Raw genomic sequence first — 18,923 nt, forward strand, 5'->3', positions numbered from 1 at the left:
TTTTATTCGCCAGGACACGGATTCCGATAAGAGCCGATAATATTGATTAGGAAGCTTCGGTTTGCGGTTAAACACAGTCCCCATAGAAAACTTCTGAATGTATATAATGATTCAGTTTATTTATTTATTAGATCTATTTAGATTTGAGCCATAAAATAAAGAATAAAATCAAGAAACATTTAGATGCTAATGTACAAGAAACATTTAGATGCTACTGTACAATGCGTTTTCTAAAAAAAAAATTGTACATGAGAAATAATCTTCATCAATCTGATACAATTTATAAATCATGAGAAACCACTGAAGAAATTAAAATATTATATTATCCAAGTACTGTAGCTACACTGCTGCTGTAACAGTCTTTACAATGTCTGCAGATGGGCGGCTTCCATGTGCAGCGGTCAGCGAGCACGGGTGTGAACGGGAGTCGTAGCATAAGGTACATAAGACTTATGGTTCTTTGGCCGTCGTGGGACAACATTAATATATTCACTCTGTTGTATTCTCTGTCTTCTTCCTTTTCTCTGTAAAATAATTGCATTTTTTTATTATTATTATTATTATTATTATTATTATTATTATTATTATAGAACATGGAAAAGTAGTAACATAACAGTATTTTGTATGTTTAACAAGTACCAAAAGATGGTATTAGGCCATTTCCAACCATGGGTTATCCTGTGCCGCACAATGCTGACCACTTCACAACTGCAGGGATTTCTACCCACATGACAAGATTTTGGACGTGTTGGTTCCCGGGAATAACTTTTTCCATTTTCAATACATGTGAGTGAATTTTATTTGGCTTTTTTGATATATTGGGCATTTGTTCGGTAGCACATAAAGTAAATATAAAGTAAAGTAAATATATATAATTTGTTTTAAACAAATTTTTTCTTGACTGAAGCATGAACACACAATAGGACAAAAACAAGTTTGACATATTTAACAAAAGTCTTATATATCATAAGATATAAATATGTCAATACGATATCAACAATATTCACGTATTAGTTAATACAGAAAGTAATTAGACCCGGGCTCGCACATCACAGCCACCCTGGGCAGGAGTCGTATCAATAGCTAAAAGTAATTATATTTTATTATATTAGCATTAGTCAGGGCAGCAGGAGCTACAATATGAAAAAAACAAGTTTTTCCATGATCCTTCTTACAGTAAAGGTGCTGACACACTTGGCGATGTGCTCACGATCCGACATTGTGTCCGATTTCCCATTGAACTCTCCCCAGCAGCTCCCCGGCAGTCCTGCACACGATATGGTGCTAAGAACTGTCCAGTGTGACCATCTAATCATACCTCCTAACTATTCCAGTGCATCGTGCCTCCTAACTATTCCAGTGCATCGTGCCTCCTCACTATTCCAGTGCATCGTGCCTCCTCACTATTCCAGTGCATCGTGCCTCCAAACTATTCCAGTGCATCGTGCCTCCTCACTATTCCAGTGCATCGTGCCCCCTAACTATTCCAGTGCATCGTGCCCCCTAACTATTCCAGTGCATCGTGCCTCCTCACTATTCCAGTGTATCGTGACTGAGATTGTCAGATCTGAAGATGCGATGTACGACCTGCGGGGACTTGGGCATATTTTACACGATTTGTCGTCACGATGCGTCCGAATCGGGCAAATCGTGTAAAACATCGCTAAGTGTGTAGGCACCTTAAGTTTCTCATTTGTTATTATGTTCAGCTTTATGTCAGGACTTTTTGTCCCTTATAGGACTGGGCTATAGGACTATGGGAAGTGATATATTATTAGCTGGCATTCTTTTGTATGTATTACATCATTTCTTCTGTAGTGACTTTTTTAGCTCATATATTATTGATTTTATTCATATTCATGCATTAATAATTATATTATTATTATTATTCAAGTTCTACTATTAATTGTGACATTTCTGTATGACATATGTCTATAATCACTTTGTGATTCCATCTGACGTCACACATATTACTCCGATACAATATTTATGGATTTATATATTTATAAACCGATTAAACTGTATCACTATTTATTGTAGCACATTATCCCCCCTTTTATATGTTCCTGTTGTATATTGTGGTTCCCCATTATTTCCCTTCTGGTATAACATACAGTACTAATGAACACACATTTTTATCTTAGGAGAAGGAGGGAGTAGGGCCGGGATTAGGGTGAAATATTGGGGCGCTCGCATTATTTGGATAGACTACAAGCATTCCTGCGTGTTCCGATAGCACATTGCCTAAATCGCTAATTAGTGAATTGCCCCTGAAGAGAGATATTTTTCTTACCAATACATATAGTAATGCTGTAGTGATTATGATGCTGTACAGTACTAATCCTCCCAGCACAACCCACAGGCTCAGGGGCAATATCTCCGGAACGTCTTCTCTCTGGGCGGTTTTGAATATAGGATACTCTGACAACGAGAAAGGAAAGTAAATTAGACTCAATTAGAGGCCAAGTGATTATAAAAGTTCTCACTGTTATAGATTATGTAATACCACAAACCTAATGGTAAAATATAGTCAATTATGCTGATATATAACCCAACAATACAGACAGTGAGCATCCGATTGCCCCACTGTTTGCCTGGACATTTATGTTGCATATCCAGCTATTTATTAATATATGACTACATGGGAGGCCTCCGACTGCCCCTTATTGCAGCAATACAAATCTACCTATAATTTATCAATAAAATATCACAGATGAAGCAGATAAATACTCATCTGTCTCACAATATTGGCCCAGAGCAGACCAGGCTCAGGGGACGCACACGTGGAGGAACATTGGCTTTTACTTTCACTTAACAAACAAAACAAATGAAATTGTTAAAAAATATAAATATAACAAAAAAGAAAAACATAAAATATAAAACACTATTAGCCATTGAATAAAATATTTATTCTAAGACTAAAGCAAATTTTGTTATTCATTTTATTCAGATATTACAGTCTTGAGTTGGCAATAACAGAAGAAGGATTGTGGAGGTATTTGTACTACCAAGATCCCTGTTAAAGAGGCGTAAGGAAGCTTTCGCTGGTGAGACCCACCAAATCTCGCCATCGGCATATAGATACAAAGGGTGTCTTTTATAGTACATTGAGATGTTTTAATATAACAAGGTGATTCAAAAGTGTGTTTCACAAGAAAGGACAGACATCGCTGTCCGGTTTGTATGTGACCAGGTAGATAAGTGTTTACATTTCAAGTATAGTCAATATTGGAAAACCCTGTAAAATAATTCATGAACCTTGTAATCTAATCCAGGTAAATAATTGTAAATTAAATTATTGCTTATGCTTAGAATTGAGGCAACACTGACCCCTACTGTCTATTAGTACTCGTGTATATGTTCTAGTTGCACTTTGTACCTTTTTAAAATGCTTATTCAAAATTTATTCCAGAGAGCAGGGTACATAAGATAGTTTATTGCAAATAACAGCAGCCTCGCCCCAGGACCTAACTGCAGAAGTGCCCGTTACTTACAGATTCCAGCTCCAGATGGAGACGAGGCTCCTGGAACAACAGATTGAACATTTAACCCAAAATGTCGCCATCCACAGCTAAGTGCAGTGTTTTTATATTCTTTGATACTTAGTTTTTCTATGTAATAAACATTATTTAGCTGGGATATTTGTTTGTGTTGTTTGATTAACTCTGTGTATCCAAAAAGTACCTGGTTCCACCGAGAACAGACGGGCTCTAACTCCAGTGACCGTTGTATGTATGGAGTGAAGCCTAATATACTGTTTGGCTTTCCTTCCCTTTAATAAATAGAGCCCTTTGTTTTTCATTAACTGTTTTTTAAATAAAACAGCAATATCGGTGGTCTGTTATCTCTGCCACCTATTGATAAACTGTTGCAGGGGCACATGACCGATACTCAGCTGTCTCAGTGGTACTGGTGCGGCATAGTAAGGTATCACTCAGGTGATGGTTGCGTGCGTGACCTGGCTAGCTCAATTGTGTCTGCGCAGTGGATATGAAAGCCAGATCTTTCCACTAACAATAAGAATAATAGTAAATGGCACTTACGACCCCGGTAGGGTACGATTTCTATCCTGTACTCCCTATTGGTAGGGTCCCCTTCTGAGCTAAAAGACTGATCTGGGAAGGACTCTGGGCCTGATTGAGACCCGCTCGCGAGCGCTGAGCGCTCGCAAGTGGGTCGATGATGCCCTAGAGCGCATGCGCACGACGGAGGGAGCTCCGTCGTGCGCATGCGCGAGACCCGTGGAGCGACGGGGAAGCCATCGCACCAGGTTTTGCACCAAAGGGGGCGTGCTGTCAATGGTGAGTGACAGCACGCCCCCTTTGGTGGGCATGCCAGGGCGTGGCTGCCCAGACGGAGGCGTTCCCATGGGAACGCCTACCATCTGGGTCCGGCCCCACTGACATCACTAGTGATGTCAGTGGGAGTGCTTTTGGCTCTGATAGAGCCAAAAGCACTCCTGGGCTTGCAGCAGCGAGACCCTACCGCAGGGTCTCGTCGCAAGCCCGATGGTCGCGATGGTCTTGACCATCACGACCATCATCATGGACGCTCGCATAAGCTGTGGGTGGTAACCCACAGCTATGCGAGCGTCCAAAAGGCCGCTTCGTTAAAAAAAACACGCCCTGATTCAGAGCGGGCACTCGTTCAGAGCGTCCGGCTCTGAATCAGGCCCTCTGGATGATGCAGACTGGTTAGATATTCAACAACTAATTTCTAAGACCTCCATTAACACCGACCTTAAGGAACATTATTTTAAAACTTATACTAGATGGTATATGTTCCCTGAATGACTTCACTCTATATACCCACTATCACCGGACCTTTGCTGGCATCGGTGTGAACAGAAGAGCACTTACTTTCATATATGGGGGCACTGTCCACTGACCTTTACATAATGAGATGAGGTTTTATAATTGATAGGTGGAATATTTAGCACTGTACTTAGTAAGGATCCTTTACATGTTTTATTATGTAAACCATTTCCCGACTCTTCTAAACCATATAACAAACTATGTAATCATGTGTTTAATGCAGCTAAACTTTTGATAGCCACTTATTGGAAACAATCTAATGCACCTTCTATTACAGCACTAATTAACAGACTTTGGAATACCATCTCCATGGAGTATATTACTGCTCTCCTCCATAATAAAATTACTACTTTCCATGAAGTTTGGACCCCTTGGTTTTTTCATTTTCATAGAACTTTTCTAGGCCTGATCTGAACCTCACCTCCTAGAGTGTTAGAATTGCTCATCACTTCTTTATATTCTACTAGGTTTGGTTTTATACCTTATGCCCTTGTGACTCTGCTGCCTGGTGCTACCCCTCATTCCCACCCACAAAATCCATCTTTTTTTCCCCCATCCATTCTTGTATTTATTAAAGGTTGAAGGTTTTACAGACTTTGATTCAACAAAAAATGAAAATTTGAAAATGTGGTAGTTTGATGTTTTATCTTTTTGTTGTGTTAGGTGTTTTCCTCAGATTAATTTTTTGGTATTATATCACATATCGTAACTTTATTGTTATACGTTCTGCTATTATGATTATTATGATTATGATTATTATTATTATTATTATTATTATTATTATTATAATACTGTTAAGTACTTTGTCTATATACGGCTCTGTACAGTTTGATGTTAAATCATTCTTTTTGCTATGCGTATTTTTGCTTATCTGTCATCTACTTTTATAAATAGAGGAGTTAACGGAGAAGATATCACAATTATCTTCTGTTATTACCGAGCTCGCAGAGTATCGCACTGTAGAGAGCAGGCCATTGCTCTCTACAGCTCTCTAACATTTTTTGATATTCAGCAAGCATAGATACTGTAGATATATATGAGATATGTAGATATGAGATAGATAGATAGATAGATAGATATGAGATAGATAGATAGATAGATAGATAGATATGAGATAGATAGATAGATATGAGATAGATAGATAGATAGATAGATAGATATGAGATAGATATGAGATAGATAGATAGATAGATAGATAGATATGAGATAGATAGATAGATAGATAGATAGATAGATAGATAGATAGGAGATAGATAGATATTAGATAGATAGATAGATATTAGATAGATAGATAGATAGATAGATATGAGATAGATAGATAGATAGATAGATAGATAGATATGAGATAGATAGCTAGATAGATAGATAGATAGATATGAGATAGATAGATAGATAGATATGAGATAGATAGATAGATATGAGATAGATAGATAGATAGATAGATAGATAGATAGATAGATAGATAGATATGAGATAGATAAGAGATAGATAGATATGAGATAGATAGATATGAGATAGATAGATAGATAGATAGATATGAGATAGATAGATAGATAGATATGAGATAGATAGATAGATAGATAGATATGAGATAGATAGATAGATAGATAGATATGAGATAGATAGATAGATAGATAGATAGATATGAGATAGATAGATAGATATGAGATAGATAGATAGATAGATAGATATGAGATAGATAAGAGATAGATAGATATGAGATAGATAGATAGATAGATAGATATGAGATAGATAGATAGATAGATATGAGATAGATAGATAGATAGATAGATAGATAGATAGATAGATAGATAGATAGATATGAGATAGATAGATATGAGATAGATAGATAGATAGATAGATAGATATGAGATAAATAGATAGATAGATAGATAGATATTAGATAGATAGATAGATATGAGATAGATAGATAGATAGATAGATAGATAGATATGAGATAGATAGCTAGATAGATATGAGATAGATAGATAGATAGATAGATATGAGATAGATAGATAGATAGATAGATAGATAGATAGATATGAGATAGATAGATAGATAGATATGAGATAGATAGATAGATAGATAGATAGATATGAGATAGATAGATAGATAGATAGATAGATATGAGATAGATAGATAGATAGATAGATATGAGATAGATAGATAGATAGATAGATAGATAGATAGATATGAGATAGATAGATAGATAGATAGATATGAGATAGATAGATATTAGATAAATAGATAGATATGAGATAGATAGATAGATAGATAGATAGATAGATAGATAGATAGATAGATAGATATGAGATAAATAGATAGATAGATATGAGATAGATAAGAGATAGATAGATATGAGATAGATAGATATGAGATAGATAGATAGATAGATAGATAGATAGATATGAGATAGATAGATAGATAGATAGATAGATAGATAGATAGATATGAGATAGATAGATAGATAGATATGAGAGATAGATAGATATGAGATAGATAGATAGATAGATATGAGATAGATAGATAGATAGATAGATAGATAGATATGAGATAGATAGATAGATAGATAGATATGAGATAGATAGATAGATAGATAGATAGATAGATAGATAGATATGAGATAGATATTAGATAGATAGATAGATAGATATTAGATAGATAGATAGATAGATAGATAGATAGATAGATATGAGATAGATAGATAGATAGATAGATAGATATGAGATAGATAGATAGATAGATAGATAGATAGATAGATAGATAGATAGATAGATAGATATGTAGAGAAGGGGCATGCACAGAGCGGGTAGCCTTTTTGGACAAGTGATAAGACTGCCTGCAGACATAGCAGTTAACACAAAGGTGTTCCTGAGAAGTTTTTCCTTTATAGTGCGGAAAAGCAGTGAAAACAAAATATTGTTTTGATATTATCCAAAAACATTCAGGAGAAGATCAGTACTGTTGCTGAATAGAGCCCATGGTGGCTGGTGGCTTTATTCTACATTATTCTCTTATCCGATCAATTTATTGGGGACATCCTGAGTGCATGGAAAGTGTATGTACAGCTGGATGGTAATGGCGTATACACCTCTTCATGTGTCTCGGCGTTGGTGTGATGATCAGGACTCCATTTATTGAGCCGAGGGGAGTCCAGCAAAAGCCCCCCACTCACTGTATATAGAGACACATGTCACACACCTGTAAATGATACATCCACCGTGTTGAATGTCGTTGCCCTTTGAGCAATGGTTTTTGGCTATTCATCGGCAGTGAGAGGAGGGTGGGACGGTAACTAATTACACTGACCCGCGCTTGTCATGAAGGCCCGGACCCGCCAAGGAGGAGGAATGCCCCTTGGCTTGGAGCATGCAGCTGTATGAATACGGATACTTGCTTAATCTATATCCCTCAACCTAGCAAACTGACTCAGCTGGCAAGAGATAACAAACAGTGACAGCAAGGGAACGTGGGGCAGGTACAAAGGGCCTAATCCTGTCTGTAGGGTCCGGGCGGATATTCTCTGAAGATGGCGTGACCATGCCCCTTTCAGCATGCAGCAAAGAACGTAAAGAGCGCCCTTGTATTCCTACGCCTCTGCACGCTTTGCCAGCCACTAATACAGGCCCGGTACATCTCCTGGGGCCCAGGTACCAAATTTCAGCCAGAAAGGGGAAAGATAGACTAAGGGCGAGATTCAATTAGACATTAGCTAATCGGCCCATTACTCTCACTGGGTTCTACTCGCACTTTTGTTTGAAGAACATCTCTGAGGCATATCCCGCACAGCAGCCATAATGGCTTCCGGGGCAATAGATTGTACAGTAGGTGATGGAATGTACAGTAGGTAATGGGATGTACAGTAGGTAATGGAATATACAGTAGGTGATGGATGTACAGTAGGCAATGGAATGTACAGTAGGTAATGGGATGTACAGTAAGTAATGGAATGTACAGTAGGTGATGGAATGTACAGTAGGCAATGGAATGTACAGTAGGTAATGGGATGTACAGTAGGTGATGGAATGTACAGGAGGCAATGGGATGTACAGTAGGTGATGGAATGTACAGTAGGCAATGGAATGTACAGTAGGTAATGGGATGTACAGTAGGCAATGGGATGTACAGTAGGCAATGGGATGTACAGTAGGTAGCCTGTCTATGTGGTGGACAGATACAATGTGAATTCCTGGGGATAAATTTACTAAAGTGAGAGCTTTTAGAAGCTGCTTGTGTTACCTTTTTGAATGATCGTTCCTCCGTCATCTTCATGGGTGTAAGGAGGGGGATACATGTCCTCTTTGCGGAAGAAGTAAATGTCTGTACTGCTCTCATTAAGGCCCCAGAGGTGGAAAGTCACTTTGCTGGCTGCAGGGATCACTGTGCAGTTATTGTCCTCAAAGGGAATCCGGGTTTCATTGAAGGATCCCATACAGACGATCCCTGTTTTATTAATCCCTCTCAGCAAGGACACCTTGAATTCCTTGTTTGTGTAGTTGAAGTTGCGGTAAAAGGTTAAGATGATGCTGTTGTGCGTAAAGCCTAGGAGTCGGGTCTTCCCTGATGAAGCATCTGGAACAGGAAAGAGAACAAGTTTAGTCTCACGCGTTTCTTTGTTTTTTTAGTGAAAGTTTTTCTGTTTTCTCATGTGCACAATGCAGTAATGATAATGATATGTGCGTACATGGGCCAAGCGCCTCTTATCTAACATCACATTATATGTTTCTATATGATAGTACATATTATACATATTTGTACAAACGATTATACTCACCAGTCTATTGGTAATCTTCCTATATCTCCCTCTGTCAGATAGGAGATCACAGCTACCGTACAAAATTTACATTCACCCAATACAGCCGACGCCAAGTTGTACATGTACTTACAGACGTATAGTCAGTCAGCTGTATCACACTATGGGGACTATTTATCAATTCATATTTTGTGTGATATTCCCAAAAAAACATCCGCCGTGAACAGCAGTGAAAATAATTTCTAATTATCTGGTCAAAACCCTAATAATGAATACATGGGCCCCTATGTGGCTGATTCTGAGTTTGGAGCAGCGGTGGTTTGTATCTTAGGAGGGACAACAGTTCCAGTAACATCTGTGACTGCACCGGCTGCACTGTGACTGCACCGGCTACACTGTGACTGCACCGGCTGCACTGTGACTGCACCGGCTACACTGTAACTGCACCGCCTGCACTGTGACTGCACCGGCTCCACTGTGACTGCACCGGCTGCACTGTGACTGCACCGGCTGCACTGTAACTGCACCGGCTACACTGTGACTGTACCGGCTGCACTGTGACTGCACCGGCTGCACTGTGACTGCACCGGCTCCACTGTGACTGCACCGGCTGCACTGTGACTGCACCGGCTGCACTGTGACTGCACCGGCTGCACTGTGACTGCACCGGCTGCACTGTGACTGTATCGGCTGCACTGTGACTGCACCGGCTGCACTGTGACTGCGCCGGCTGCACTGTGACTGGCAGCACTACCTGCCGATCATACACAGGACAGGCAGTCCTAGGGGGATGTGTTTTCTCCCCCTGGGACTGCCAGTCCGGGCTGCGATTAGCAGAGAGCGTGCTCCCAGCGGGAAGCTGTTCCTCTATAGGCAGCCATACATGGCTTCTAGGGGCTGCAGTGGGTGCAGTCTCTAGACGTCATTGTTTTGTGCATGTGCAGGCCCACAGCCACTTGTGCGCATAGGTCCCAACGCCTGCTAGATACATGCGCAGGTGCTGGGACCCAGGTGGCCCATGACTGTCTCCTCCTCTCCGGACTAGAGCTGCGGGAAGACTCCACTTTACTTTGAGTTGCAGGAAGCTGCTGTACTGCTGCACATGTGGGGTCTGCTGACCACGGATGCACAAGGGGTGAGTGTCAGGGAGGGATCCATCTTCCGTGTCTATTGCTAATTGTAGCCTATGGGCTACACTGGCTCATTACATCTCCATATGCCCTTAGCTACCGGGGCCAAGCTGCGCATGCATTCTGGAGCTTGGGCAATTCGTCCAGAATGCAGCTCCCAGCTGCTTTTGCAGTTGGAAATGGGAGACTTCAGCTGTTATCTCCGATATCTGCTGCGGTCCTCTGTAGACAGTGTCAAGATCCCGACAGAGGCAGGTAAGTACCCTAACCTCCGCCTAACCCTCCCTTTGTGGTGCCTAACCCTAACCCCTCCATGGGGGGCCTAACCCCTCCCTGACCGCTCCCTAAACCTAACCCTCCCAGGGGGGTGCCTAACCCTAACCCCTCCCTTACCGCTCCATAAACCTAACCCTCCCGGGGGGGGTGCCTTGCCCTAACCCTCCCCACTAGGGGTGCCTAACCCTAATCTCCCCCCAAAAAAAAACCTAACCCTAAACCCACTAGACTCCCTAATCCTAACCCTCACCCTCACGGCTAACGCTACGGGCACCCCGGACTTACCTTTCCTGCGGGATGTTGTCCTCAGCATTCCAGCATCGGGATTATGATAGGCATCGGTATTTCGATGCCTATCATAACTCTCTAGCTGGCATTCCGCTGTCGGGATTGTGACCGGCGGCCACACATGACTATATCCTATTTGGGATTTACTTATTATTTGTGGTAACCCCCAGAAAGCAGGTGTTTTCATGAGATATCCCACAAATAATAATTGATAAATAGGCCCCTTAGTATTATTAGGGACTGCTAAAACTCATGTACAGTACAGTAGACCATGAGGTAAAGGCCCTGATTCAGAGGCGCTCACTATTTGTGAGCGCTTGCTCTGAATCAGGGCGGGCCGGGTTTTTTTTAGTTTCGGCCTCCAGGCCTCTTGCAAAGCTGTGGGTGACCATCCACAGCTAGTGCGAGTGGCCTGGCGATGGTCGTGATTATCGCGACCATCGGCATTGCGAGGAGACCCCAAAGTAAGGTCTCAGCACTCGCAATGCCGAGTGGACTTCCTGCTCTAATAGAGCAGGAAGTCCACTAATGACATCACGAGTGATGTCAGTAGGGCCGTCCACAAATGGCAGGCGTTCCTTCGGGAACGCCTCCATTTGTGCAGCCACCCCCACTCCCCGCCTACAAAACGGGGTGAGCTGTCGATCAACATCGACACCCGCCCCGTCTTGTATGAGCCCAGAGCGACGAAGCTGCCATCGCTCGCTGGGGCGAGCGCATGCGTATGCTGGAGGCGGTGCATGCGCAGGGGCCAAACATCGACCTGCCTGCGAGCGCTATGTGCTCGCGAGCGGGTCTGAATCAGGCCCAAAATACAGTACAGCATAGCAGTGGAACACTTTTTTTTTGTTTGTTTGTTTTTGTTTTGCCAGATGCGGAAGTGGCTGAGCTAGTCGCTGACTGTTTAATGATTGCATCAGAAGTTAGACCCCTGTGTCCGTGTACACAATCTGCTCCCTGCAGCCGTATCCTCCTCTATCACCCGGATTAGCTGACTTGCAGAGATGCTCAGACAGATGTGAGCTCAGGAACTTGTGTGCAGTAAGCAAAAGTCACAATCTAAAGGGAAGTTAAAGTTCTTTCTATGCGGTTTTGCGGAGACTTCTCAAGTTGAAATGTAAACAAGTTGAAGCATGTCACCTGCTTGTATTCCTCCAGTCAGAGGGGCCTATTCATGTAAATCTGTGTTAAAGCATTGTTACTTATCACTATAGATGGCATCAGTTTGATGCGATCTTTAGTTTAGATAAGTAGAAGTTCATGTGCACTTACCTGATGTGTGATGCGATGCGGTAACTGCAGGTTCAGTGATCCGTACTTCTCTCTGCGCTATCATCATCTGGCGGCTCCTGTGCTGTGGATCTTCAGGGTGCCGGTGTTTGGAAGGTGGTCATCTCGGCGGCAGCGTGAGGGAGGGGGGCAGGCAAAGCAAAGGGGCGCTGGCAAGAGTGGAGTTGGTGACCTGGCATATGGCGGGTCATATTAACTGTGGCAGGGGTAGGATTTGGGGGGGGGGAGGCAGTGGACAGTCTGTATTGGAGATTCGGGGGCAGCAAGCATTCAGCATGGGAGATGACCCGGCATATGCATTTGCCGGGTCATTTCATGAATCTTACAAAGGGCAGAGAGGCGACATCGGAAGCCGGTGCAGCGGGGAGTAGCGGGGAGTAAGTAGTATTAGTACATTCACAGAGCTGGGGTGGGGGATGAGTGAGCCGGCGGCGGACCGGGCAGATACATTCTCTGGGAACCATTCATTAGAGTGTCCCAGTCACCGACACGCACAGCACCAGGAGCAGGGGGCGGAGCCATCACTCGGGATTACTAACAGCGCTTTTTCTGCTTCTTCACAACTTAGGGAAATAATTACGCTGTTCTGAAACGGCGAATCATTACCGCATCTGTGACCCTTTACTACGACATGGTGATGCGATACATGAATGAAGCAGGGGCAGCGCTGGAGAAACAAGGTGTGTCTCCAAGCGTTACCCTCTCTATGAATAGCCGAAAGCAGAGAATTGTCCAGGGCGTTCCTCTGCTTTATGAATAGACCTGAGAGTGATCCTTGCCTCAGCTGACACTGGCAACCAATCAGAGGCCTGCAATTCCTATGAATCGATCGCAGCCCGACATAAGGACGCCCACTTCCCGTTACTCACATCCGTATACTTGGCCAACATAGAGAAACAATCGGTAACACTGAGTAACATCGGACAGTTAATGAAGCCCAGACCTTACTCAGGATTTGCTTACTTCTGCGCACGCTATGAGGCCTCAGGCGGCCTCTGGTATCGCAGTAGCTAATTTATGCACGCCCATGCAACGGTGTTATAATGCACTGGTACACCTGCGTTCGCCCGACCACCTCCCATCACCCCCCACAAATGGCACTTCCTGTCAATCACTCTGCCATGGGTCTGTGCAGTCACTGCATTATCAATTTCTAACGCAGCGCCTAGCTCGCGCACTGCGATGCATGCGCAGTGTTAATTAATCGACTGATTGCGTGCGTATAAGCAACTGCATTCCTTGCTGAATCTTGCCCTCTGTCTTGGCTCCTTAGCCAGCCATCGGTGCAAGTCCCATATTCGTCGGCCATCGGTGCAAGTCCGATATTTCTCAACCATCGGTGCAAGTCCGATATTTCTCAACCATCGGTGCCAGTCCGATATTCCTCAATCATCGGAGCCAGTCCGATATTCCTCAACTATCGGTGAAAGTCCGATATTCTTCAACCATCGGTGCAATTCCGATATTCTTCAACCGTCGGTGCAAGTCCAATGTTCCTTCAGTCTTCAGTGCAAGTCTGATATTCCTCCAGTCTTTGGTGCAAGTCCGATATTCCATATTCCTCCAGTCTTCGGTGCAAGTCTGATATGCTTTCAGTCATCAGTGCTAGCCCAGGTGCCCCAGTTGGGGGCTCCAAGTGTCCTGCCCCAGTCGGGGGCTCCAAGTGTTCTGCCCCAGAATTGGGCTTTAAGTATCCTGCCTGTGCCAGTGGGTGACTCCTGTTACCACTTCCAGTCAGCTCCTTATCCCAGAGTCTGCTCCAGCAAGAAAAATCAATAAAAATGTTGCTAAAACTCATCTCAGCTTCATCTACAGCCCAGTGTTCCCAGTCCCTCTGCCCACAGTCAAAAACCTTGGATCAAACAGGTTGGATCCTGACAGTACTCCAAATGATGTAAATGTGAGTGATGGTACCTGTGAGAGAAATATGTATGTGAAAAATTAGAACAGCAATATTCCAACTCCACCTTCTTTACAATGACCAGGTCTGGAGGTGTGTGTGACGTTCTGGTCACCATGTGAGAGCACTGCATTGGAGGCAGTGTCTGATTGTGTGAGCCATGTTTCTGTTATTGCCAGAAGGTTGAGGTTATCTGAGATAAAGAGGTCATGGATGCATTCCATAAGGCACATTGTAGTGTTTTGGAGGGATAATAGGAGGCATGTGTTGTGTCTGAGGTTTGCTGGATTTATATTCCATTGTTGGTGGGGTATGTGGGTGGGGCCTGGATTTGGTGATATGTCACCAGCTAATAGAAGAAGAAGGAGAGACATATAAATATAGTTATTGAGGCGGCAATGTGTATAGAGGGGTGAGCTGCAGGGAGAGTGAAGGATGTAATAACCTTAGAGAAGATACAATGGAGTACTATGAGAAAAAAAAAATGGTACATGGTGATTTTGAATAAAAGGTCAAATTTATAGAATAGTACATAAACAAATATAAAGTTTGATTTAGAAATTAAGACTAAGATTGATAATATCTGGAATGAAATTGTACGCTCTTCCTCAGCCAGTGACCTACTAAATTCCCTACCTGGCACATTCTCTTCATTTGACCCCACAAATGAAGACAACGTATCTACACTCTTCTCATCCTCCTACTCTATTACCTCTCCTCTTCATCCTATACCCTCACAAATCAGTAAAGCTCTGGCTCCTGTGCTCATCCCACACTTATCTAAAATCTTTAATATCTCTATCTCTACTGGTTTATTTACATTATTGTTCAAGCATGCAGTGATTACTACTATTCTGACAAAACTAAATTCTGACCCTAACACTCTTGCAAATTACCGTCCTATCTCCCAGCTCCCATGCCCCTCCAAACTATTTGAGAGACTTGTCTATACTCGCCTCACACACTTTCTTAACACCCACAACTTATTGGACCCACTTCAGTCAGGCTTTCATTCCCAACACTCACAGAGACGGCACTGACTAAGGTAGTAAATGATCTGGTCACTGCCAGATCTCACTGGTGCATGTGACACTGTTGACCACTCTCTTCTCATACAAACACTACAATCCCTAGGTCTTCAGGACACAGCCCTTTCTTGGTTCTCATCCTACCTATCTAATCGCTCTTTCACTGTACGTTTTTCTGGCTCTGCCTCCTCTTCGCTACCTGTATCAGTTGGAGTACCGCAAGGCTCTGTCTTAGGTCCTCTGCTTTTCTCAATCTATACCACATCTCATAGCAAACTAATCAGCTCTTTTGGATTTCTGTATGCGGATGATACTCAAATCTACCTATCCTCCCCAGATTTGTCACCATCTGTGCTGGCCCGTGTCACTGAATGTTTTTCTGCCATTTCATCTTGGATGTCATCTCGCCACCTCAAACTTAACATATCCAAAACAGAATTAATAATATTTCCACCGGCCAATAACAGTTACCAACCTGATCCCTATATCACTGTTGATAACTCAACAATCAACAACAATCACCCCACAAGCTCGCTGCCTAGGCGTCATCCTTGACTCTGAACTGTCCTTTGTTCCCCACATTCAATCTGTCTCAAAATCATGCTACATACATCTAAAATAAATATGCAAAATTGTACATCATCTGCTGATTCGCTCTGTCAGTCCCTCCATTGGTTGCCGGTTTTCTACCGTATTTAATATAAAATACTTTTACTTATGCATAAAGCTATTAACCAAACCACAACAACATACATCGCATCACTTATCTCAAAACATCGCCCAATCCAACACCTCTGCTCTGAACAAGATCTACGTCTCTCATCCCCACACATAACTGGTTCCCATTCATGGTTACAGGACGTTTTTCAGGCTGCACCCACTCTGTGGAATGCCTCCCACGCACAATAAGATTTTCCACTGGTCTCCAAACCTTCAAGCTTTCCCTGAAAACTCACTCTTCAGACAAGCTTATCAGATTCCAGATCCGCCCTCACATAACCTTCATAGGTTCTCTATCTAATCACAACCCTCTACAGTCCACACATAACCTCACACATTGTCTTTTCTTCTCTTTCACATCCTCCTAACCCTAGGCCAACATTCCTGTGTGACTGGATCATACAGGCCACCAAGAACCTCTGCAATCTGGCTGGACCTATATGCAATATGTAGCACCTTGTGAATCAATGCCTATTTCCCTATAGATTATAAATTGCACCAGTGGCACAGAAGAGAAGAGTTAAGACAGAAGTCGATGCACCAAGAAAAGAATTGTGAAGTGTAAGTCCTGGCAGCCAGGGGGATCTTAGCAAAGGGGCTTACGCTTGACCCCTTGTTGCCCAGGTGAAAGGGACCCTTACAGCATCTCCACATATTGGCTGCTCTACCACAGAATGGGAACAGGATTATAATTATTTTAACCAAGTTTATCAAAAGTTTTTGGATTCGGTCGTAACAATAACCAGGTATTCTCTATTCCAGCAGCAGACACCTGGCTATACGGCTCTTCCTTTGTGGTTTCCTGTTTCTCTCGGAGTAAATAAAGTTATCAGCTTTAGATGTATATGTTACCCGGAACACCACAGGCAGATAACCTGTACAATGTACGCTCACACGTATGGATACACTGACCGTTCTCTAATCTCTGCACAGAATTCAAACGATATCTGGCATAGCTAAAAGCAATTTCCACTCACCATACCTACTGGTAAATCCCCTAAATATAATCCTATAACCCACCAGTCATTCAGAAAACACTGACGGGCTACATAATCTGTTATCATATGCCACATTGAGATCCAAACGTGATTGCCAATATACATATATGTATGACCAGTATAATCAGGGCCGTAGCTAGGGTAGTGCGGTCGGTGCCATCGCACAGGGCACCACAGGTCAGGGGGCGCTGTTTGGGCCTGTCAAATTTCTGTTTATTATTATTCTTGCTTGTAGCTTCCTCTTATTTCATCCCCAGCATCTCCTGGCCTCCCCTATCTCTTCCCTGCCCCTTCCCCATGAGGCCATGGCCCTCTCTCAGGTGCACTATATTATGTCCCTATTTATCCCCAGCATCTCCTGGCCTCCCCTATCTCTTCCCTGGCCCCTCCTCATGAGGCCATGGTCCTCTCTCAGGTGCACTATATTATGTCCCTATTTATCCCCAGCGTCTCCTGGCCTCCCCTATCTCTTCCCTGGCCCTTCCCCATGAGGCCATGGCCCTCTGTCAGGTGCACTATATTATGTCCCTATTTATCCCCAGCATCTCCTGGCCTCCCCTATCTCTTCTCTGGCCCTTCCCCATGAGGCCATGGCCCTCTCTCAGGTGCACTATATTATGTCCCTATTTATCCCCAGCATCTCCTGGCCTCCCCTATCTCTTCTCTGGCCCTTCCCCATGAGGCCATGACCCTCTCTCAGGTGCACTATATTATGTCCCTATTTATCCCCAGCATCTCCTGGCCTCCCCTATCTCTTCCCTGGCCCTTCCCCATGAGGCCATGGCCCTCTCTCAGGTGCACTATATTATGTCCCTATTTATCCCCAGCATCTCCTGGCCTCTCCTATCTCTTCCCTGGCCCTTCCCCATGAGGCCATGGCCCTCTGTCAGGTGCACTATATTATGTCCCTATCTATCCCCAGCATCTCCTGGCCTCTCCTATCTCTTCCCTGGCCCTTCCCCATGAGGCCATGGCCCTCTCTCAGGTGCACTATATTATGTCCCTATTTATCCCCAGCATCTCCTGGCCTCCCCTATCTCTTCTCTGGCCCTTCCCCATGAGGCCATGACCCTCTCTCAGGTGCACTATATTATGTCCCTATTTATCCCCAGCATCTCCTGGCCTCCCCTATCTCTTCCCTGGCCCTTCCCCATGAGGCCATGGCCCTCTCTCAGGTGCACTATATTATGTCCCTATTTATCCCCAGCATCTCCTGGCCTCTCCTATCTCTTCCCTGGCCCTTCCCCATGAGGCCATGGCCCTCTCTCAGGTGCACTATATTATGTCCCTATTTATCCCCAGCATCTCCTGGCCTCTCCTATCTCTTCCCTGGCCCTTCCCCATGAGGCCATGACCCTCTCTCAGGTGCACTATATTATGTCCCTATTTATACCCAGCATCTCCTGGCCTCTCCTATCTCTTCCCTGGCCCTTCCCCATGAAGCCATGGCCCTTTTTTGGGTGCATTATGTCCCTTTGGAAAATGAGGGGGGCGCCATTGCTCTTTCTGGCACTGGGCACCAAAAAATCTAATTACGGCTCTGAGTATAATATACATATATGTATGACCAGTATAATATACATATATGTATGACTTGTATAATATACATATACGTATGACCGGTATAATATACATATGTGTATGACCAGTATAATATACTGTACATATATACGTATGACCAGTATAATATACATATACATATGACGAGTATAATATACATATATGT

At 43.2% G+C, this 18,923-nt stretch overlaps 1 protein-coding gene across 1 annotated transcript in view; it reads right to left on the reverse strand.

Moving 5' to 3' along the window:
* Positions 1 to 373: 373 nt before the first annotated feature.
* The window catches only part of CD28 (CD28 molecule), a 48,078-nt gene continuing 29,528 nt past the window's right edge, over positions 374 to 18,923 (reverse strand). Inside the window, exons 2-4 of the mRNA XM_088454456.1 lie at positions 9,054 to 9,386; positions 2,294 to 2,421; positions 374 to 524 (exon numbers count right to left, since the gene is read on the reverse strand). Of these exons, the coding sequence (XP_088310582.1) occupies positions 402 to 524; positions 2,294 to 2,421; positions 9,054 to 9,386 (584 nt within the window). The 3' untranslated portion in view covers positions 374 to 401. The remainder of the gene's footprint in view (positions 525 to 2,293; positions 2,422 to 9,053; positions 9,387 to 18,923) is intronic.

This window comes from Taudactylus pleione, unplaced genomic scaffold (assembly GCF_031769625.1).
Source record: "Taudactylus pleione unplaced genomic scaffold, aTauple2 ptg000617l, whole genome shotgun sequence".
Classification (NCBI taxonomy): domain Eukaryota; kingdom Metazoa; phylum Chordata; class Amphibia; order Anura; family Myobatrachidae; genus Taudactylus; species Taudactylus pleione.